The following is a 25,022-nucleotide window of genomic DNA, read 5'->3' on the forward strand; positions in this document are numbered from 1 at the left end:
AAGAAGAAGAACAAGAAGAAGAAGAACAAGAAGAAGAAGAACAAGAAGAACAACAAGAAGAACAACAAGAAGAACAACAACAACGTGATATAAAATGTCTTTTTCACGTTTCACTTCATTTTATATCGTCATTGACAGACCCGACATATGATCGACATGTAATGTGTTTGTGAAGCGCAGCACGCGGTCCACTGATTAAAGCCGACGAGCGAAGCGCCGGCTAGTCTGCACGCTCAGTCGAGGAGTAAAGTGAGGCCTCCAAGCGTGAGAAGAGGGGCGGACCAAGCGAGGCGTGGAGACCCAAGTCCCCAAAGTGTGTCCCAGTCGAGGGCGGCTCCGCGCATGCGCAGTCCGCTCGTGGCCTGTGGGCGCTTTCCGGGCCGAGCGGAAGCGGACGACTTGTGGTCGAGCGTGTTGTCGGTACCCGGTCTCTTCGGCATTTCATTCTGAACCGGGCGGTCTGCCACGTCCTTGGTCGGGCCTGGTGGCCGAGGGGCCGAGCCCCGGGCCATGGGCTGCTGTGGATCGGAGGTGAGAGCCGCCCTGAGCTCATTCAGGTGGCTTGGGTCCACGGGGGTCGGCTCCTTATGTTGGGACTGGCTCCTGAGATCCCGGGATAAGTTTGTCCTGCACGTCCGGGTAGCCTCACGCTTTGTTGTTGTGGTGCTGGTTGTTGTTGTTGTGGTGCTGGTTGTTGTGGTTGTGGTGCTGAAGACGTGTTGAGGCGGTGGACGTCACATGGACCGCGATTGTGGGAATCTCTTGGCGGGCGGACGAGCCGTGATGTTGTCTCGGACTTCGGGCATTGTTGGTCAGAAATTTTAGCAAAAAGGAAAATGTTTTGTTTCCTTTCAGGTGTTCTCCTCTTCAATCGACAGTTATCGAGTCTTTTTTTTATACTTTTAATAAGTTTTTGTACTTTATACACTCTGTTATTACTTTTTGACGTCACTCCTTCGATCTGTTCCTTTTACCTCATATTTGTATACATTGTGTTTTCTCTTTCTTGCATTTTATAACTTTTTTTTTCCAGAATTGCTTCTTTTTTTTATGTTTTTATTCCCTTTCATTGTTCTGTGTCCTTTTTATGTTTGGTGTTCTCACTGTTCTCATTTTTGCTGCTGCTTCTTCTTTTTATTTTGTCCTCATGCTGGTACTGAAATGTAAACTTCTTCTGTTGTGGAACTTCCACAACTAAACCCCAATTCCTGTCTTGTAGTTCATTGATAGATGTGGACTCCAGCCCAGGGAGGTAATTGTGACTGTCCTCTTGACCTTTCACTGTGTGTTTTGGGTGAGGGATTGAAATTTGTTCACTGATGCGGAATGACTGCATGGCTGAGACGACAGGCACACACATACCGACGCAGCTGTAAACCATCATCCTGGTGTTTCACAGGCAAGGTGATTCATCAATGTGTGTGCCGTCCCTCGGATGGATGGTAAACGGGAATTCCCGTGGTGCACGTTAAAGATCCCACGGTGTCCTTCATGAAGAGTAGGTGAGCTATCGCCGACACCATGGAACAAATTCCAAATTCCTGCCCTAACTAGGAAGGCGTTGGCAAACCACCCAGGACTAACCCTCGCCAAGAAACTGCTTCGGCAGCACCGACGCTCTGTAACAGACGATGGTACATCGTCAGAATGTAGAAAACAGTTTTTGTACAATTGTTGAAAATGTAAAGGATTCCAGTTTACGGTTGGTAGGTATTGTCGGTCATGCAAGAACCCAGCAGAAATTTTGGCAACTGTTCAGAGGATGCGATGTAATGTCCGTCCGTCCCCCATCTCCTCTTTTCACCGCAACAAATTTCATCAGGCAGAATTAACAATGCCGTACAATTCTGCTTTCACTTCTAAATGTACGTGTACTTCCTCGAAATGTACTTCCTCTTATTCCGTTTGGCCCACCCAAAAGTAAACTTTTTGTCAATGCATTTGCCATGAAATCACGGCATTCCTGTGGGTGGTACGTCAAGGCCAACCATCATACTTCAACGCCAGTCATGCTTGATACCTTCTCTCACGGATGAGGTGTTGAATGGTACTACACTTGATCCACATTGTGGTCAGGGAAATGGCTTTGTTGTTTCATTTAATTTTATTCCCTCATGCACTGAACATGGACGAGGCAACTTAGAAAGATGCACCACTTGTCGGGGCCAATTATCCAACCCACTCTCTTTAGTTTGGCTTTGGTAATGTTCGAAGTCAGCTTGGGATAACATGAACATAGTGTTCCTGGTGTGATTGGTGTGATTAGGATGAATTAGGAGATGAAACAAATGTCGAGCAATGTCTCTCTTGCTTGCTTTAACAAAAAATAGAATAAAACACCTTCTACAAGTTGGAAGCACCTTCTTATTCTTTAAAACTATGTGTAATCCCAACAGCCCCAATCTTATACAATATATATATGTATATGTATATGTATATATATATATATATATATATATATATATATGTATATGTATATGTATATATATATATATATATATATATATATATTTATATTAGCCTGGTGTTGGCGCAGTGGTAAGGGCAGCAGTTTGGGATCCAAAAGGTCCTGAGTTCAAGCCCCGTTGGCCGCTTGAATTAATACACACCAGGAGGTTGACTCAGCCTGTCATCCTTCCGAGGTCGGCGAAATGAGTACCGGTATACTGGGCCGGTGTATACCCCGGTTAAATAGGTGTACCATATCCCTGTGTCGTAAGAGGCGACCAGGGTTGCGTCAGGAAGGGCATCCGGCGTAAAACATGTGCCAAATCACTATGCGGATCATACGGATGATCCGCTGTGGCGACCCCTCATGGGAGCAGCCGAAAGAAGAAGAAGAAGATATATATATATATATATATATATATATATATATATATATATATATATATATATATATATATATATATATATATATACATATATATATACATATATATATATATATATATATATATATATATATATATATATATATATATATATATATATATATAATGTTACGGTTCTCGGAACCGTATGCATACAACATACAGTTGTCCCGCGTCAGTTATTTCATTAATATACATGTAGTTAGGTCCTTACCTTTTGGATACTCTGAAGACGAGTGAGTGTGTTGCGATGGGCTATAGTTAGGATGAAGAAATCATTTTTTTCCCTTTTATTTAATTAAATTGTTTTCCCTTCCATTCCACTTCCCACTCTTCCTCATTTATTTTGTGAGGTGAATTGCCTCGCACCCTCGTCTCGCTTACTACAGCGTACCACCGTCTATCCAGCGACTCGTTTTCTGAGGCAGAATCCCGAAGTTTGCTATGAAAGCCGCATCGGCTTCCACCTTTCCAAACCCAGACACGTGCGGCGTGGACGGGCCAGACCGGTGTCTGGCCGAAACCCCACCCAGAAGGGCGGACCACATGAAGGGACGGTCCAACCGGGGTGCTCGGATCGGACGATGATGTTGGCTTCGCCATGGCTCCTCCCCTTGCTCCAGGCTGTATAAAGCACGGACCTCCGAGTTGGTCGGTGGAATTGTGAAGAAGTTGGGGAGGTTGAAGAGAATTGCGAGTTGCAGGGTCGAAGTTGGAGAGGTTGAAGAGAATTGCGAGTTGGAGAGGTTGAAGAGAATTGCGAGTTGTTGTGAAACTTGTTCCGGCTGCCTGGCTCTGCCTACGTCTCGCCTTGACGGCCCACCTACTGTACCGGTCCTCGCCCACACGACCTTGACCAAGCCTCTAATCTGGTCCTGCCTACTACTCATCTCTCGCCTCTTTGAACTCCGCCAGACACGATTGGCACACGTGCGGCTGTGGACCGAACTGCACAGCTTTTGTCGGGTGCCGCACCATGGAGCATCCCTTCCCTCTAAACGCTCAGGTACCAAAAACTGACTTCAACTCCCTCCCTCCCTGGCTCCAAAAGTACCTTTTCTTTTCATTCGGTTTATTTTGTCTGAGTGTGTTGGCGCCTGTCCGTTAGATAAGCCTGTATAAGATCTTCATTGTTGTGATTGTTGCTTTTATTAATCTCGCGTCAAGTTTGCACTGTGTCTGCTTTTGTAAGTTGCTTGGAAAATTGCCACACCACACCTCTCTCATCTTTCCCCTGCATTACATACCGAGTAAACCCTTTTGTTGTGCCACATGCTTTTCCCCGCTTATTGTAAATAAATAATTGTAGAAATGTTCCCAGCTCGCCTTTGTCTTTTCCTCCATTGGTCCAGCATGGTTCAGATCCAAGTTTAGCCGGGTCTTTATTCCCAACAATCCGTTCCTCCGAGCCGGTACGTTCTTGGTAGTGCCGCTTGGCTGCATCCGATCTGGAAAGGTGATCCGTAGTTTGTAGAGTGATCCGATTCGGACAAGGAGTACCGAGGGCATGGTTCTCCAGTAGTCGAAACCGCGTGGTTAATTTGGTAACCTGATTCTAGACAGGAGGACCCCAGGTCACGTGGTTGAGTTATTGGCGTCCACGGTAGGTTAAGCGACCTGCTGCGTCATGGAATTATCCGTGAGCGACGGCCTACAATTCCGGGGAGACTTGTGGGAATCGACGTAGCTTTCTCCCACCTAGTGGTCTTCTCACCCGACCCCGCAACAACATATATATGTATACATAGATATGTATATATTGTTGCGGCCACGGCTACCGAGACACCAGATTTTCACTCGGGGATTAATCCCCGGTTGTCCTCGGTAGAGCCGGACCTGGGGCCACCGCTCGCAATTTACGTTGTGGTACGGTGGGTTGTTTTAGAACCACGAACGCCACCCAGTTAACCACGAGTTCCAGTGTCCATCGTCAAATTATTCCGTTTAACTAGAGATCACGTGGTTACCTGAGCGGGGAGCGCGCCCTCGGCAAAGCACCAGTGTTATCTCAATTAGATTTTAATTAGGGCAGCCGAGCATTTTTACTGCTGGTGCGTGCCGACTATTTTTGGTCAAATATGTGTAATTAACTCCCAGTCTATCTCGGTTAGGACAATGCGAGACCAATCGAAGAAAAGGAAAAACACGGACATGTTGGAAATCGACAAATTATTTATTAATAATAAAAAAATTTAAATCAAAAATAACTTTTTTTATTTTCTGAGGTAAATAAAGAATGAATTTCAAAGCTAAATCGATCAAAATGCCAGGAAAGAGACAAAGAGCAGATGCTTATCGGGGGTTGACATACAGCTAAACACAGACAAGGGTACCCAGCAGATCATTCAGGGGGAGGGGAGGGGGGGAATCGTCTCGCTCACCAGAAAGTCGTCCGTGAAGTGAAAACGTCCTGAAAATGTGTGCGTGCGTGTCACGTCTGTCGCCAACAACACCCAGCCTTGCCGTGCACCCTCTCGTGAACAGTCTTGAACGCCAATCGACGTCTGGGAAGGCACCGAGATCATCTCTCGCGGGTTTAGACCCTGGTGCTGCAACACGGGCAGTTCCTCGCACTTCATGAAACTGGTGACTTCCAGTAACCCACATGGACCGTCGGTGATTGACCCGCGCCTCACTCGTCGGCGCTGCTCACACCCACACGCGCACCACACGCTCGCTTTCCCAAGCACTGCAAAGGACGAATTGCCTCGTTGGCGCTGGTCAGACACCCACACGTGTACCATACGCTCGCTTTCTTCACCTCTTTTGCGCGCTTACACCTGCTTCTTGCTCGCTTCTCGCGCTTACTTCTCGTTTTCTTTCTCCCTCCCTGGCTTTTTTTCGCCCCACTTTCTTTCACCTCCACTTTTCTTTCATTTCTCTCGCCTCGCTTTCCTCCCCCGAACGGACCTCCAATTCGTTTTATATCTATGGGCCGTCTCTGCGGGCGCAGTCCACCCCAATCTCACCCTGCCCCACTTGCGCACGGTTACCATGACGACCCATGCGCTCTCAAAAAAGGCGGGTGTCGGTGCTCGCGAAAGAATGTTGCTGAGGAAAATTGAGGGCATGCGTCAAAGCTCGCGAAAGAAATGCTGAGGAAAAATAAGGGCGGGCGTCAGAGCTCGCGAAAGAAATGCTGTGTAAACTTGTCTGTCGTAAAGAAAAAAGCTTCCCATAAGAGATGGGATCTATTCTTTACCCTTCCCAACGCATCTCGTTTAAAATCCCATTGGGGATGGGACTAATCTGAACATGCATTTAAGGAAATAACTGTCTGAGGATCTGGATGTGTGGATGCATTCATCAGACCGGATTCTAAAATCTGTAACACTATATATATATATATATATATATATATATATATATATATATATATATATATATATATATATATATATATATATATATATATATATATATATATATATATATATATATATATATATATTTGTGGACCGGGGGTTGGTGGCGAGAGTGACCACAAGGTGGTGAAAGTTTGCGTCGTCTCCCACCAAACTCCCCGGAATTGTAGTCCTTCGCTCGGATAACTCTGCGAGCCGGCGGGTCGTCTAACCGACCGTGGACGCCAGTATCTCAACCGCGTAGCATAGGGTCTATTTGTCAATAAGGCCAAAAAAAAAAATGTTGCATTGGCGTAACCCGCCCGACCCTAAAAATTCCGCCGACCCTACGTTTTTTTTTTTTGTTTTTTTTTGATATCGAAAAATTTTGCCGACCCTATTTTATTGCTATTTTTGTTGTTTTGCTATCGTTTTCAAGTATCTTGTTGATTGCGATCGCAAAAACCCGGAAGTGTTTCGGACAGAACCCGCCGACAAAAAGGGTGGTACTCGAGCCGGGGGAGATTTTGGGAGGGATTTATTAGGAAAAAAAAAAAAAAAAAAAAAAAAGATCCCGACCGACCTACCCTATTTTTCAATGACCCGTTACGCCAATGCAACATTTTTTTTTTTTGGCCTAACCAATTTACCTAATTAACTATGCAATTTCGACTACCGGGCAGCCATGCCCTCGGAACGCCTGGTTGAACCGGATTTGCTCTACCGGCAGCGGTAGATTCACACTACCGACTATCGCTTTGCCACCTACCTTTCCGGCTCGTTGCAGTCGAGCGGGGCCTTCCCAGGACGTCCCGGCTATGATAGACCGATTACCGGGGATGAAACCCCACTTGTTCTCAGACCCGGACCATGCTAGACCAATGTAAGAAGGGACAAACAGACTGGGAACATTTCTAATAAATTTTTTAACAGTAAAATAAAGACAAAGGCAAGACTTGGCACGAATATGCAAGCAGGGAAATATTTACAATAAGCAAAAACACTTACTCAGTTCTACTTAAAGACGAGCCCACACGCAGACACACAAAAAGAAAAGAAACCCCAGAGTCTTTATTTGACCCTCACAGCCGTGAAGAGACAAGCTGGGGGTCAGAGTTCGGTGTGTACCTGGTCGTCGGAGGGAAAGCGTGCTCTGTAGTGCGGCACCTGCCAAAAGTTGTCGGTTTGGTCCCAGTCGCACCTGTAAGACTCGTGGCTCGTGGCAGAGCTCGCATGGCGAATAGTTGGGGTCCACAGAACTCCTCTCCCCATAACGGCCACCGTGAAGAACAAACCAGACTGCTCAGAGCCACCGTGAACAAAAACTGCCTGTCTCAACCATCGTGAAAACTCCTCCTTACTCAGAGAGTCTCGGATATATATCTCCTCCCACCACGGGGAGGGGCTCTTGGCGAAAAATGCCTCGCTGTCCTGTCCGCCCCTCATTGGACAGGGTCCTACTGCCCACCTTTCTGGGGCGGGGCTTTGGCCCCTGCCAGGAAACCCCAACCACTCTTTCCACGTGGGGTCAAACTTGATGAGTAACAGTATAACGCTGCAACGGCCCCTCCTGGGAAACCCCAGCCAGTCCGCCACGCGGGCCCACACTCGACGAGTAACAGTATCAACGTTGCGAAGATACGTTGGTGGTGCAGCCGGTTGGCAGTGGATCTTGACGGGCTGAGGGGTCATGCAGATGGCTTGTTGGTTGTTAGATGTAAAGATTTAAAAACCTAACTAAAAGAAGTCGCAACGCACATTTTTGATTCTCCCACTAGAGAAAAGGAAAGGGATCTGACTACACATGTACTTAACGGGATAACTGACTTTTGGGACCTGTATGTTGAATGCAAATGGTTTCCAGATCCGTATATGTATATATATATATATATATATATATATATATATATATATATATATGTATATATATATATATATATATATATATATATATATATATATATATATATATATATATATATATATATTCTAGCTTGGGTTCAAATCTGGACCCAGCTATCAACTGTCCTCATGGTGTTTCGCAGGTGAGGTGTCTGGGTGTGCTTTCCCTCTTCTGGACCTGAAACTGGGTAATCCTTCTGCTAGGATAAGTTTTTGTATGTTGAAGATGTGACTGGTTATTTTTTTTTGTATATATCGTCAAGGCTCATAAAAGAGCGAGAAATCTTTGTCCAGATTAGGCCAGTTATTGCTGGCACACTTGCTTAATTTCAAATTCCTGCCACTTTCACTCAAACACCAGGCTAAGCCAACCAGTTCGTGAAAGAATTGGGACAAACAAGTGTTTCCAGGCCATTCCCACAAGGTGGTGGGTGTAATTGGGGCCATTCAAGTGTTGTTTTAGTTGTATCATCTCTGGCTTCTGGACTGTGTATACACAAGCTAGTTTGAGGATTTTCCAAAATGCGTCCATGATGACCTTTTACCCAAAGTTTGTGACGCGTGAACTTGTTACGTGCAAGTACACTTATTCTGATCCAAAATTTATTATTTTTATTTATTTATTGTTATTGCTCCCTGGGGCATACAATTGCCTGTTGTTATCTTTCCTCCCATGCTTTTCTGTTTTGTTTTCTTTCCCATTTCCTTTTCAAATTTATTTTCATTGTACTTCTTGCCAAAGAGCAGTTGCTTCCTCACTGATTTTCCTCGACTTGGAAATATTTGCCATGTTGTTGTTGCTGAGTTCTGTAGAGTATGACAGTTGGACAGTGGCTGTGTGATCTGAATGACTCGACTGTGCTGTTGTCACATTACTTTTTCTCAACTGTTCCTTCACTCTATACCCTTGTCTCTCAGAGTGAATCCCAGCGACCTGTCCGCCAGTGGACCCCACTGGAGAAAAGATGCTGCACGGATGTTCCTTGGCTCGTCGTCTTCTTCCTCTTCTTATCTGGCATGGTAAGGCCACTGTTGTACTGGTAGACCATTTGGAGAAACATCCATAATTGATGTCTGCGGCACAGTATTGTGGTGGAAATAGCGACTGGAGGTTAAGATTCCATAGTTTGGTAATAGTTATTCCCACAGTGCACATTTAGCATAAGTGTGAGGTAATATAATTGTGAAAGAGGATTGATTATGTGTCGATTTGTATCGAAAGTTGTCGTCTTCCCTCCCAAACGCTTATGTCTAAAACTCCTTCCCCCTTAAATCCTTCATTAATGTTCTTTCCTTTGTAATCTCTTCTAAATGTTTTTTTTGGGGGGCGGGCAAAACAAGGCCGCACCAACTTTCGGTGTGAAATGGGTGAGCGAGCATACAAACCCTCTAACAGGGTCAGGGATCAGGAGGAAGGGCCGACCATGGACTGTGCTTGCCTGCCCAATAGGGGCGTAGCCGAGCGATGGCACAGGGCGGGACGTGCACCGAAGGGATAAAGGTGTGTGCAAAGTGGTGCTGGGAGGAGATGTGCACGCTGCAGGAGCTGAGCAGTTTTCTTTGCGTGCACTGTCAGCACAGCAGACACGTCCTGCGGCCCCACCTGTAATCTCCTGAGGTCTCACCTGCAGCTCTCCTCCACTCTGCGATTGAACCTTGGTGCGAGACTGGACTTGTTCCTCACCGTTAAATACTTAAGGACCTTCCAATTGTATGAAACCTGGGACTCGTAGTGTGTAGTAGTTGTATGGTAATTCTATAGTCATTACTTATTTTGTGATACCTTCCAAGTTGTTCACTACACTTTGCAAACCCACTTGGTCTGTGTGAAATGATTTGAGTTGCCCTGATCGTGAGGCACAGTGGCTGTTAATAGTCTGTTAAAGGACAGATTGGGTTAGTGGGTGACCAGCGTCCTGTACGAAACGTACCCCACTTCCGGTGCGGCAAACCACTCGTGCTGCCAATTCGGTGCCTGGTGTGAATGAAGTTCCAGCACGTCGCTCAACCGGCTCAGCCGTTACACCGAAGTACGGTAGAGTGGCAAATAGGCCTTCGGCCTTGCTTGGAGCATCTGGACCGATCCATCCATCGGGACCATACTCTCTGCAGAGCATTGCTGCCAAAGCTGTCTCCTTGGCTGCAGGGTACAATCCTGGACGGGTCACCACTCCGGCACAGGATACCAGCAAGCTGGCACTCATTTTGCTGACCTCAGAAGGATGATAGGCAGAGTCAAACCCACCTGTTATTAATTCAACAGCCAAGGGGGATTTGAACTCAAGATCCTTGGATCCCAAGCCCACCACCCTAATCATTAAGCCAACACCAGGCATATCTGGACCGATGTGACCACTTCAATCATGGTTTGTCAAGATTGGGCCTCGGAGGCTCAAACTTTCAGAGATTGATGAGGACACACTGAAGTTGTGACTGCAAGTTTTGTTCAATTCCACCAAGTTTTGGAAAAAAATAAAATAAAAAATTCCGTCCATCTCGACATTTTCTTCCCGGGGGGGGGGGGGAGGGGTGTACAATTGGAATCATCCGAGCTGTACAACTACCATGTGTTATATATGCACATAAGCAGGACGTATGTTTTTGCTTCATGCATGTAATCCGGGTTATTTTTATTTTCCGGGAGCGATCGAGGCAGTGGTCTGTTGCCTATACACTGCCCAAATTGAGGGATGTGTCGGAAGAATGTGTTGCATGCTTGGGGTTTTGGGCTGATTTAAACCACACCTGACATAAATGAAGGCCTTCCCTCCCCTCAGACTGTCCTTGGTGAGTCGGCGTCGTGATCCTCTGGAGAGGGGCCATTCATGACGAACTTTAACGTTGCCATGAGAATTGAATGTGAGGCTTTAGCTTGATAAAATAATGATAATAATAACTTTTTTTACATCAAATGGAGAGTAGTTGAATGTTTGAAGGAATCCAAAATCTTAGTAATTCAAGCAAAGTCCAAAAGCATAGAAAAGGCAAACCTGAAAAGTGACAAACAGCAGGTGTAGCACCTTACTTGGTGAATATTTTTTGAGAACAGCTGCAGTATGTGGGGTACTTTAATATAAACTCAGCAAAAATAAAAACTTGACACTCATTATTTTTCAAATAGTGTTTAGAAACTTTTCTTGAAAGAGTTCTTGTTGTGATTATGGTTAAAGGCATTGTCGAGGGCATTACTTCACGCATTCATTCTACTGGTCGGGCCTACGTAGCACGTAACAGAGCACTGCACGCTAAAATCACGTTTCCACGTGACACAAGTCACGTGGCCTATTGATACACCTGCAATTGATCTCACGGTAGCAGAGGAGAGTATCATCTCAGAAAAACAAGGTTTCATGGTTAATTATTCGTTAATTTGCAATGCCACGACTGTCAAACATTCAGCGCGAACGTGCCATTGGCATGCTGAATACGGGAACATCCGTCACTGACGTTGCGAGGGTTATGGGATGCAGTCGACAGACCATCCATAACCTCCAGACACATCTCCATCAAACTGGCACCACAGCTGACCGCCCCCGTCCTGGTCGACCACGTGTTACGTCACGCGCAGAAGACCGACAGATTGTCTTACGTCATTTGCGTAATCGGTTTGTCACTGCCACATCCACTGGGAATGAATTGTTTGGAGGTCGAGTGACTGCCCAAACCATTCGAAATCGCCTGCGCTCTGCTCGTCTTCGTGCATGGCGGCCATATCGTGGACCAATTCTAACCCGTTTCCATCGACGCCAACGTCTTCTTTGGGCACGACGGCACCTGAGATGGACCCAGCGAGATTGGAATAGGGTTGTGTTTAGTGACGAATCAAGGTTCACACTAACTTTTGCTGATGGAAGGGTTAGAGTGTGGACAAGACGAGGAGAACACAATGCCCAGTGTTGCATACAGGAAGTGACTTTGAGCCCCTGTTTTTTTTTTCTTCGGTTTAATTAACACCAGGTGGGGTTGACTCTGCCTGTCATCCTTCTGAGTACGGCTTAACGAGTACCAGTGTATTGGGGTAACCTGCGTCGGAGTGGCGACCCGTCCAGGACTGTACTTGCTAATAAAACTGCCTCGGCAGCCCTATGTGCCTTTACGGCACGAAAGGAATGGTATTATTATTATTAAAAATAATAATATTACTCCCCTTATGAGCTCTCCAGTCTGGGTCTGGGGTTAATTTTCAACCCAAATATAAAGTGACGCTGCTATATCGCAGGCAGTGTATTGATTTGATTGCATCAGAGTATGCCATTTATTAGACGTGATGGTAATCTGGCTATCCTGTCCGCCAGTATTTGCTGTTGGATGTTAAAGATGCCCTGGTGTCTTTCACAGGAATGTGCTATTATGTTCTGGAACACTGGCTAAATTCCAAATTCCTGCCCTGATCTACAGGGGGCACTGCATTAGCAGCACAGCTGCACCCCCAGCAATATAAACGTGACTATAAGTCATCATCATCATCATCAATGTGACTATAAGGCAGATGCAGTTTTTTTTATTTTTATTTTTGATTTTCTGATGTTGTTGTTGGTTTTGTTTTATTTATTTATTTATTTATTTTGGAGTGAAGAAGAGGACTGTAATTTTTTTTGGAGCCAGGAGGGGAAAAGGATTTGAGTTGAAGGATCAGAAGTAACACCATCTTGGATAAAAGGAGCAAAAACTAAGCATGTGGCATCAAAAACCTGAGGCAGAAGCAACAACCCATTGAGCACTGGTAGGTCGGACTTTACCAGGGACACAAGCTCGACGATCCAGCGCAAGATACGGTTTGGCAAAGAAAACTGGCCCCAAAACACACGACCAGCGAAACAGGAATTAAAACTGAATTAGCACTTGGTAAAGCGCATACCTTCGCCAGGTTGAACAGTTTATGTTTTGCATTCGACTGATGGGCCACATCTGGATGCAGAACTTAGCCAAAATCGAATTGGCTTGTTCTTGTCACCTACCCAACTCATCCACCAGGTTTTGTCATAACCTGTCCATAACAGTTTGAGACATCATACCATCCTGTATATCTCTTTGTGGCCCGATCTCCCAATTGTGAAGAATCGCTTCGAAAGTTCTAGTATCTGGATGTTCACCAAAATTGAATAACTTTGTCCTTGGCGCACACCTAACCTGTCCACCAAGTTTCGTCCGAATGGACCAGTAACTTTTTGAGATGTCCCACTCACAGATGAACAAACTGACACGGCTGGAGGTAACAAAGCAGTAAAACACAACGTACCTGGTCCGGGAAACTTAGCTTTGATTAACTGGAAGGAGGAAGTGCCGATCTGACATGCACATGCAGCAAAACGCAAACTGGAAGTCCTAATTTGAAGTTTTAACTCGTTAGTTATCTGAACCACTAACTCCGCTAGCCCAAGTTGGGCTCCCACCATATAGTGTAGTAGATAGTAGAAAAATCATGCAAATTATGATACAAGCATCAAATTTGGCATTTCTGTTCTGCAGGGCTTTCTGATCAAATCTGCCCGATTGGCCATTTGAAAATCCAAATTTAGAAAAATTTGAAGAAAAAAAGAAAACTTCAAAAAATTTTGAAGTCACAGCTGGCTGAAATTCTTGAAGCGCAAGTGAACATCCCAGACAGAGAACCAAGGGGAGATACAGTCATCATTGATGGCTCAGCACTTATCAATGCCCTACCTCCATGCACTTCAAAGATATTTGATGACTATGCTAAAGAGGACATCATCCCAAAGGTGGAATCCTATGGTGCCAGGTACGAGAGGGTGGACGTTGTGTTTGATGTGTACAAGAAGTTAAGTCTGAAGTCCGAGGCAAGGTCGAAAAGGGGGCAAAGAATCAGAAGAAGAGTGACAGGAACCAGTAAGACCCCAACTAACTGGAGGAGCTTTCTTTGAGATGACAGCAACAAGACTGAGCTGTTTCACTTCCTTGCGGAAAAGATGTGTGAAGCACAGACGACAAGCACAGTCATTGTTGCAAAAGGAGAAGATGCCATTACAGAGATGCCAACTTTTGGAAATCAGAATTAGGGAGGATTTGCAACTGACACCAAATAATGTGCGTGAAGCGCACATCTCGAGCGCGGAGCGCTCGACCCTTGCGGCGGGGTCCAGGGCCCGCCTTAGGGCCCTGGAAGCTCTGGGGTTCTAGACGCTCTCTCGTGCCCTCTGAGCCCTATTTTGGAGCATTTAACATGTTAAGAATTCCCACTTTTTGAACAAAAAAAGGGGAAAATTGTGCACTTTTTAATGTTACATGTATGTTAATATTAGTAAGTTAGGGGACAATCAAAGATTAACAAAAAGCACAAAAGAAGCAATATTTTTCTTACCTTACTGGCTGGTACTACTGCTGCTTGCTTTTTCCATGGCAGCTTTGCTGAGTGACAGCTGTGTGGCTCTTTTAGCCCTTCTGATTATGTCTTTGCTGTATTCTCTCTGGTAGCAAGGGGTGCTATGAGCTAGTTTTTCAATTAAGAGAGCTTCCAGGGTTTTGACACTCAAATTGGGACGAAATTCAGTATGATTCTTCCGTACAAGACTGAGTGCCCGCTCACATGATGCGTTCGAATGAGGAATGACCAAGATTCCCTTCATCACTTTGCTCAAATTAGGATACTTCTTGGCACCAGTGCAGGGATCTGTGAGCTGTGAAATCCGATGCCACTGCTCATCCACTCTCACTGTCTCAGTAGCAATTGTAGCTATGGAGGCGTCTGCCTGGTAGTGAGCGAATTCACTCTCAAGACTGTCTATGTCACTATCACCGCCACTGAACAGACAGGGGAATTTCTTGATGAAAAACTCCACACAGTCAAACCCCACTTCTTGGTGTAGCTTAACATCCAGCACCTGAGCATGCTTGGCTAATTCATCATCTAGCGGCCAGGTTTTGAAGATGTAATTGCAGGCTTTCACATAATATGAGCGAACTGCACTGAAGAAACCTTGGATGTCTGACTCACTCAGAGTGAAGGTGGATTTCTTGAGACTCCTTTGTTCCCTTATATACAGTTTGGCATCGTTCCCAATCATGAGGTCCTCATCATTCTTCTGATGATTTCTGTCAGAGAAGGGTACATTTACCAGAGCAACCGATGACACCGATGGTTTCAAAAACCGTACGAAGATATCTTTCAGAAGACCATTCAATTCTCCGTGCAGGAGATGAATACAGGGTTCGTCTCTTTGGAGCAGAAGATTTCCCTTCTCAAAAAGCTTGTTAGCATATCGAAGGAAGAAACAATAGAGTTTTGTTTGTGGAGACAAGAACATCCTGTTGACACGTTTTTCTCTAGATTCCTGCACAGTGTTTGAAGAAGATGCGCTTTTAGTTGTAGAACTCGTAGTACACTTAGCCGCAGGGCGATCACACTTGCGTTTACTGCCAGCAGAAGAGGTCAGACTCGTAGTACCAGATCCAATTTTACGTTTGAGGAGAGAGCTTGAGGTAGGTGCAGCCAAGGAAGAAGACCTCTGATTCGAAGGTTTTGCTGAGCTTCTATCAAGTGATTTGGCAAAAGCAGAACTTAACTTGGGTCCTTCTTTGCCTGTAGATGGGACTATCACAGTCTTTCTCGACTCTGAAGGGATCTGCTTTGTAGATGAACGTGATGAAGGGCCGGTGATGCTACCTGCTCTCAGCATTGGTTTTGGTGCTGTCCCTGCTGTCTTCTTCGCAGCAGATACTGCAGTGGTAGTGGTGAATGCTGCTCCACTAGTGCTTGATCCTGCAGTGCCAGTACTGGCAGTAGATACAGTGCCGTCCTTCTTGCTCGTTGTTAGAGTCTTGGCTACAGTTGGTTGCATTTTTCTTCGTACTTCTTCTTTGAAGAAGAGGCGAAGTGGCTCCCACTGTTCAATCAGCCTGTCTAGGCACTGACAAAGGGACAGCCACCTTGTTGCGACATGCTTCAGAATCTTGTGTGTCGGGGCATCACAGAGTTCTTGCAGTGCTTTCACTCCTTTGACGCGTTTACTACTTTTGTCCAAGTAGTAGTAAATATCGATGAGAAAGTCATCTAATTCAATGGGTAAGGCCTGAGCCGCCTTCTTGGCCGTATTGTGCATCATATGGCGAGGGCATCCCATGATGTAGCACTCTGGATTTTGTTTGTGGATATAAGCAGCGACTCCTTTGTGCTTGCCCACCATGACAGAGGCATTATCAGCACAAAAGGAAACACAATTTCCCCACGGAATTTTCCTGTCACTGAACTCATGATCAAGCAGTTTGAAAATGTTTTCTCCAGTGGAATCTTGTTTGCACGCAGGCAAACTTAGCAAACCTTGCTTCACAATCCCAGCACTGTTGTCATAGTACGAAATCAGGACAGGATATAGCTGGGCCTCACCACTGTCATTGCTACCGTCTGTAGCTAGGCTAAATGGAGCTAGTCTAGCAATATCGGCAATAGATGAAGCAGTAACATTTGACAACTCACCAATTATTGCTGAAGTTTTTGTTCTTGCACATCCATACTTTGAAGCAACTTTTGAATCTGGAAACATCTTTTGAAATAGAGGTCCAGCATGATCTGAGACTGATATGGGCAAGTTATGTTCCACAATAAATCCACTAAAGAGAAGTTCCGCTCGGGTAACATCCTCTTCCTCGCTTGTCCCTTGTTTGGTGAAATAATTCAGAAGTGTACCGGTACTCGTGCTCGAAGATCTCTCCTTTGCAATGTCCGTGTGCCGTTTGCTTCCAACGTGCTTCCGAATATCATCGCGACCTCCGTGCTCAACTGAAATATCAACGCTGCATACTGTACAATACGCATGATGAATTCCTCTTTCAGACTTTCGAATACACGGGTATTGGAGACTGTATTCGGTCTTGTACTTCTGAGACCATTTCTTGGTCTTCGTAAGCTTCTTTTCTGCCATTTCGTAATCAACATCGAGGGCTTGAAGCATCAGTAACTTCGAAGTCGATGTTCCACAGCTGCAGCGCGACTCGTAGAACTCTAGCGGCTGTTAAACACCGCACGGTGGTCGCGACCGCCGGGCTGGTACGGGGCCCAGCTGCATGCAGTGAGCGTATCGCATGCATATACACTGTGCATACATACCGCATGCACTGTATTGCACACATACCGCATGCACTAAATCTCAGTGCATGATCGCATAAGCGAGATCCAGACCCAATGTTTCGCTGCTCCTCATTTGAATTTGCAATTTTTTACGTACAATTTGGTAGCAGCGAACGTTATGGAGTTACCACATGCTATACGTAGCAGACGATGCTTTTCATTCAATTCTCATACTAGTACATTCTGATTAGTGAACAGTGCAAAAATATCAAAATTTCGGGAGGATAAGGATAGTGATCGTAAGGGCGGGAGTTTGGGTGAATTTTCGGAAGCCTCCCGATGAAATCGGGAGGGTTGGCATCTGTGCATTAGCAACACAAGGAACTCACTGGATGCTGTGTCTCCATGTTGTCATGAAGAAGCTGACACTCAAATATTTGTACAAGCCAGGGATGCAACGGATGGTAGCAAGTCCATTATCATTAAGGCTAATGACACGGACGTACTAGTCATAGCAATATCTGTACTGCCATCCTTACAGGAACTAGGTCTTGAGAACATGTGGATTGCCTTTAACCAAGGAGCCAAGGCACGATGGATTCCAGTCCATGAGGTAGTTTCTGCAATAGGGACTGAGAAAGCTAGAGGGATCCCATACTTCCATGCGTTCACTGGATGTGACGTTGTGTCTGCCTTCCGCGCTAAAGGGAACAAAACTGCATGATAGTCAGCCTGCCAAGACCCTTGAAAACAGTACTGATGGCATCGCTTGTTGATTTTTGGCCAATGGGTTCAAATGTAAGACCATACCATGGGGTCTCAGAATCATCTGGTGGCCAACCCGATTTTTAATTTCAAGGTCAAATTTTCAAGGTCAAACGTCAGATGGGTGCAAAAAAGATTTTTCCCCCAAAAATGTCCAGAATAATGTGTTCTATCATTTAAAAGCCTTAAAGAACCAAAAACCATAACAGTAATTTCAGTATTGTTACGTTTGAGGGGGGGGGTATGCATTCAAAGGGTAATTAGGATGTTTAATTAGGTATGCCATGCTGTTCGAGTTTACCAGGATCTCGATGTAATAAGTAGCAATTCAGTGGTGATAAGTTGTCTAGTAAATGTTCATTTCTTCAAGGGGGGAGATTATAATTGTCACGTAATTAGATAGGGACACGGGATAGGGTAAGTGTGTCTGCGTAAACCCCTTTTTGGTATTCTCTGGAGACTGGCCGTGACGTCACAGGACAGTGCAGCGGATGGCTCCGCCCCGTGATCACGATTGGCGGAAAGCGATGGCGGTGAGCCAATAAACGGCTCGATTGAAGTGACGAGGACAGAAGGATAAAAAGGTTCTGTTCGGGGTCGAAAAGGAAGAGGAAGAAGATTACAACCAAAAGATCGTGGTTTTTTGGTGTGGAAGCTGTGGCGGCAGAGAGCGTCCTGGTTGTTGTGCTGAATCGATCGTGTTCTTGATCGTGTCTGGGAGCCTTGCCGAGCCTCGTGCCTCGCTTTGGTTGGCTCTGGGGTTCTGCTGACTCGGAGTACGGGGTCGAACGGCGGGCGGACCTGCCTCCCTCTCCTGCTCGCAACTTGGCGCCAGAACTGGTTCCCTGGCGGCTGTGAGCGGACTTGGGCCAAGACCAGGAGGTCGACAGCACCACGGTTTCTCCTGCCCCCCTGACGAGAGCAAGGCCAGCTCGTCCGATGCCGATCCAGGGACAGTTGCGTCCACACCACGGTCCAGCCTGACCACCAGAAATAGCTACGGTGTGTGTGTGTGTGTGTGTGTGTGTGTGTGTGTGTGTGTGTGTGTGTGTGTGTGTGTGTGTGTGTGTGTGTGTGTGTGTGTGTGTGTGTGTGTGTGTGTGTGTGCTTGGCGCCTTAGAGGGATTGAGAACTGTATATTCAATGGAATTGTCTGTGTTTTTCCCCACGCCCGATCCCACACCATCCTGTCGAATCGCCCCGGATCCCTCTTCTTGCCGAGTCTTGTTATTTCTGGTGATAATAAAAACGAATAAACATCATCAACTCAGTGAAAAGTGACTCGTGCCACCTTCCTCGTTCCGTTTGCGGTAGAGCGATTAGAACCGCGATGTTTGGGTTATAAATAAATAAACCGCCTCCATCGTTTCGGCTCATTCTACGTTGGCGGGACTGTTCAAGTCCCGTGGACGTCACAGTATTTTACCATTTATTGACAATTTATAGGAAAACATGAAGAAATCTGAACCAAAAACGTCGAATATCTCCATAATGGTTGAAATGACAGAAAACGCATGGAAAGTCTTTACAAACCAGTTTCAAATACCCTGATTCTGGTTGGTAAACTCCTTGATCATCAACATACACCCATTTTGCATTATTTGAGTATATTTTCAGATTTAGGCTACTTGCATCTGACCTTGAAATATTGACGGACATTCCATCATGCTAAAACATACCATTTCAGTGCAGTACTAGTGCTGTATTTCACTCACCATGGTAACTCTTGGTATAGTACGGTAAGTAATTCTTGTAAGGAATGTTCAAAAACGAGAATAAATTGTGTTTTGGCTGTATTCATTTGGATAAATTTCAAAGCTAGGCCTAAGCTGCCCAAGCATTTTAAGCTAACGCGTCAGCTTTAAATGAGATTAAGAATTATTGAAAACCTGAGAACTGGCTTTTGTAACCACATATTACGACTTTGAAGATTAGAGCTTTATTGAATGTGGATTTAGACATCCATTTTCATAGCATGCACAAACGGGCATGCACCCCTGTTTTGACCCATTGCACCCACATGCAGATGTACGGCACTGTGTTTTACACCCGCAAGATATCAATGCTTGACAACTCTGAGGTACGGAGGGTTTTCTTATCCACACCACCTGTAACTGGCCATCACCATTTTCCTTCCATGCCCCAGTATATGCTGGCGTGGGAAGTTCCATCTCAGTCCCAGTAGATGCTGGCGCGGGAACATCGACCATCTCAGTCTTGTTTGCTTGAAGCCACACCTTTTTTTTGGAAATTTGCTCTTTTCAAGTGAAGTTCCAATGCATCTGTTGTTGGTGGGAGTATTTCCAGTGCTTTTTTGCCTTTCTGAAATACTTCAAGCCTGGCAGTGTCACATCCTTTGGTAAAACTTGGAGTTTTGTAGACACGACACACAAACTGTTCAATATCAGCAATATCTCCATCTCGCCCAACACCATGCAGAAATTCTGGATGCTGTACGTACACCTGCCAATATGTCTTCTTTCCATTGCCCGCAAATGATGACACCGTGTCGCATCCAGTCAGGGAATGGAAACCTTGGATATTGCTTATAACATTTCGAGGAAAGGTCTGTGCTATAGCATTTATGTGGTAGAGTTTGGTTGATTGGCTTGTTCCACTCTTCATCCACACATCTGCTGACTGGTCTCCAAGGGAAAAAAAAAGGAGCAGGAGGAGGATGTCTGTATCCCTGCATTGTATAGAATGTTTGTCTCCTGGAGTTGTAACAATCTGGCACAGGTGTATCATTTTCTCCAGCTAAGTAAAGATGCCTTTCCCACACATCACCCATATCATACACAAACTCGAGTACAAGTCCAGATAGTAACTCATTTGAAAGTCCAATGAGGCTGGAATCATTCATGTTTGGTAAGTTACTTGTTTTTCTTTGCACCGTTCTCTCAAACTTTACAAGGCACTTCTTATGGTACTTTCCTTCTGCTGCAATTAGATCATTTACATCTGCCGTGTGACTACACATCACAAAGTCACGTTTGCAGAGGCCAAGAATTCTGTTCGACACATTCCACGACATCACGCTATGAACTTGTTCCTCTGTGTCCTCCTGGCAAAATATGCATTTTGCCCAGTCAGTTGGAGTTGACTGTTTTGCAGAAAGACAACCCTCAACACCTTTTTCATCCCGGTTTCCTCCTCTTTTGGGGTAAGGACTAAGTTTGGTAGCTTTGTTGCGGAGTCTTTCTAAACGAATGACCGAGGCAAAGTTGGTGTAACAGTTACGATGCCACATAAGAGTTTTCGTTTCCCAGTCCTCGGCAGACAGTTTCTTGAGCTGGTCAGTGATCATGATTGATCCTCTGTCACCCAAGCGTTCTCGTTCATTCATGGCATTCTGGACTTGTTTCCTCCCATCATCAGTTGCACAGCGCAACTCATCTTTTTTTCTTGTTTTCTTGGCAGAAAAGGCAACGGGAAAAGTTCACACCCTTGTCTCTTTGTCGGTTCAAGTTTGTGATTGGCTGAGGATCATTCTCAGCCATGTTTGCATCCTGAAGCAAATGTGCAGACACTAAGACATATACTCCACCACCACACAACTAAAAAGCAAAAGTGCAGTTAAACTAACTCATACTGGAGTTCAGAAAGGTGCGTGTGAATGAGCTGTAAATGTCAAATATGCCTTAGGTACAATGTAGTTTTGGTCAGCCAAAAATATTTGTACTATCGGTTTGACCTTCAATATTTCAAGGTCAGACTGCAACAAAAGTAAGTACAATATACTCAAATAATGCAAAATGGGTGTATGTTGATGATCAAGGAGTTTACGAACCAGAATCAGGGTACAGTGCAGACCGCTTATAAGACACCCGCTTATAAGAATCGACCATTTATATGAATCAAAACAGCAGGGATCGAATCTCTTCCATATGTAGTAGTACTAAAAATGACCGTTTATAAGAATCAAAAGACCCCAGATGTGAAAACGAAACTAACACTTTCTGGAAAATCCACAGTCATTTTCTCATGTATAAAAGTATGTTAGGTTCGGTTTATCACTAAAAGGTATGTCCTCGACGGGTAAGAAGCGAAAAGCAATGTCCATCTGTGACAAAAAGCAACTGCTGGCGGCTTACGATGCTCTTACAGAAGAAAAGAAGGTGAGAATTGGATTTTTCTGTGCGTTAGCTAAAATCGGAAGGCGAAACAATCAGTTGCTTGAGCAGGCCAGGAATTGTGTTGCCTTCAGCAAAGTGACCGACCAGCAGTAAAAGACGGCAACGGTGCAGTCAAGGAAGGAAGGGTAGGGGCCCAGAGCAAAATGAGGCTTGGGCCCTTTTACTCAATACACATGACCTAGAACTCAAGACGTAGGGTTTCATCATCCTTCACACGTTCTCAGCAATCCCAACCATAGGCATTATGATTTTTGACCGGCATACGCCTAGATCACCTAAAAGAATCGACCGCTTATAAGAATCAAACTAGGCTGGCCCGAAGTGATTCTTATAAGCGGTCTACACTGTATTTGAAACTGGTTTGTAAAGACTTTTCATGCGTTTTCTGTCATTTCAACCATTATGGAGATATTCGACGTTTTTGGTTCAGATTTCTTCCTGTTTTCCTATAAATTTAGTCAATAAATGGTAAAATACTGAAATTACTGTTGTGTTTTTGGTTCTTTAAGGCTTTTAAATGATAGAATACATTATTCTGGACATTTTTGGGGAAAAAATTTTTTTGCACCCATTTGACCTTTGACAAAAAAAAGGTCAAAAATCGGGTTGGCCACCGGATGATTCTGAGACCCCATGGTATGGTCTTTCATTTTAAGCCATTGGCCAAAAATCAACAAGCGATGCCATCAAAACTTTTTAAAAGCATATTCTCGGGTCTTGGCAGGCTGACTATGGCAGACTTGGAACGTCTTTGATGATGTTTCTGAAACATTCACCAATCTCAGCCAGCATCCAACATTGATTCGTGATCTTGACTTTTTTGCAGTTTTTTTTTTCATTTCAAAATTTGGATTTTCAAATGGCCAATCAGGCAGATTTGATTAGAATCCCCTGGAGAACAAAGGTGCCAAATTTGATGCTTGTATCATCATTTGCACGATTCCTCTCAAAAATTGCTGTTATCTGCCCCGCTACTGAAGCAGGTTCTCCTCAAAGATTGGCTCCATTCATATTAAAAAAAAAAAATTTGTTCACCTTCACTCTTTCATTCCTCTTTTTTTCCCACCTCTGGAACAAACTCCAACTCTCTCTTCAATCCCCCTTCTCCCTCCTTTTCTTCATAACAACTTCACCACCATCTCTTATCTTCCCCCATCCAAAATCTTGATATTTTCTACCCTCGTTAATCCACCCCAAACCCACCTCCTTCAAATTCCCTGTTTTCCTTCCTGAAAGTCCCTGAAGTACCATCTTGTGTACCCTGCCCTATCCCTCTCCCTTCCGTAGATCTCCTATTGTCTCTGTTCCCCACTATTTTATGCTTCCCTCTCCCGCCCCTCTTGTCTCCTGCCTTGTTATATGTTTCTGTGTATTAGCTCTTACACAAGCCTCAAAATGGTATACAAAAAATGAATTCATTGTTCCCTCTATCCTTACAAGTCTCCCTGTCCATACCGTTGAAAAGCATCCCCATAGCGTGATGCTGCCACCACCATGCTTCACAGTAGGGATGGTGTTAGATGGGTGATGTCTATTATGACATATGAATGCTAAATGACAAATGGAGCTGTGCTCCATTTCTGCCAGACATAGCACTTTGCATTCAGGCCAAAGAGGTCAATTTTCGTCTCATCAGACCACAGAATCTTTTGCCTCATGCTCTCAGTCTTTCACGTGACTTTTTACAAACTCCAGGTGTGCTGTCACGTGCCTTTTTCTCAGGAGTGGCTTTTGTCTGGCCAATCTCCTATAAAGCCTAGATTTATGAAGTCCTGCGGAGACTGTTGTCCTTCCAGCAGGTTCTCCTATCTCAGCCAAGGAACTCTGTAGTTCTGTCAGAGTGGTCATTGGGTTCTTGGTCACTTCCCGAACCAAGATCCTTCTTTCCAGGTTGCTCAGTTTGGTAGGACAGTCAGCTATCGGAAGCGTCAGGGTAATTCCATATTCTTTCCACTTCCTAATGAGCTCACTGTGCTCTTGGGAACTTTCAACACTCTATAAATTGTTTTACACCCTTCCCCAGATCTATGCCTCCTCACAATTATATCTCGGAGTTATATGGACAGTTCCTTTGACTTTGTGACACACACACACACACACACACACACACACACACACACACACACACACACACACACACACACACACACACACACACACACACACACACACACACACACACACACACACACACACACACACACACACACACACCTGTTCTCCGGCACATTACAAACCAGCACATGAGGGATCTCAATTAATTTGTTTACACTCAGCTGACTCACCGAGAGTAGTTCCTGATGCTGCTGAAAGGCCCCTATTGTGGCATTGGTCTAATAAGACGCTTAATCAATCGATGTGGAACTTCACAATTGTGATCCAAAACTTCACTACTTCACAAAAATAGTGATTGGGAATACATGTTTTAAATTTCAACTTGATTGGACACATGGTCTGGCAGCCAGATTTATTTAATTTTTGATCCGTTTTTATTTATTTATTTTTGAATAAGGCTTACTTGGCTGTGCCTGGATGGGATTGAGAGGTAGAGGAGTAGCAGCTGAAATGCTATCCTATCCAGGTTCCTCTTGATGATGTAATCATTGCTTTTTGCTTGTTTGGGATCCTTCTGATGACTACCGATTTGGTAGGCTGATGATGGTCCATTGCAGGACTACCGATTTTGTCTTCCATTTTATTTGAATTGAATTGTAATAAAAATTGTCATGAGTCAGGGTCAGGTGTCCGATCAAAGCACGATGTCTTGGGACCCGGTCATCACTGCCAGCAGTTATAAAGTGGCAGTTCTAATTCGGTCTCTTATTAATTACGTAACACATCAGTACACAAACGCCACACAAAACTACACCAACACCACACACCACACCCCAAAAAAGAAGTCCTGGTGAGAGTCTGCAATCTCTGATTTATCTTTTTCTTGTTTTTGTTCTGTTATGTCCTGATCTGTTCTATGTTCTAC

General features: G+C 44.8%; 1 protein-coding gene across 1 annotated transcript in view; it reads left to right on the plus strand.

Annotated features, from left to right (window-relative positions):
• The first annotated feature begins 333 nt into the window (after positions 1 to 333).
• Positions 334 to 25,022, plus strand: part of LOC147025353 (choline transporter-like protein 1) — a 75,542-nt gene continuing 50,853 nt past the window's right edge. The window contains exons 1-2 of the mRNA XM_085886248.1: positions 334 to 531; positions 9,038 to 9,139. Of these exons, the coding sequence (XP_085742374.1) occupies positions 511 to 531; positions 9,038 to 9,139 (123 nt within the window). The 5' untranslated portion in view covers positions 334 to 510. The remainder of the gene's footprint in view (positions 532 to 9,037; positions 9,140 to 25,022) is intronic.

The sequence above is a fragment of the Eptatretus burgeri genome, chromosome 6 (genome assembly GCF_056783735.1).
Source record: "Eptatretus burgeri isolate ZD-2024b chromosome 6, Ebu_testis_v1, whole genome shotgun sequence".
Lineage (NCBI taxonomy): Eukaryota > Metazoa > Chordata > Myxini > Myxiniformes > Myxinidae > Eptatretus > Eptatretus burgeri.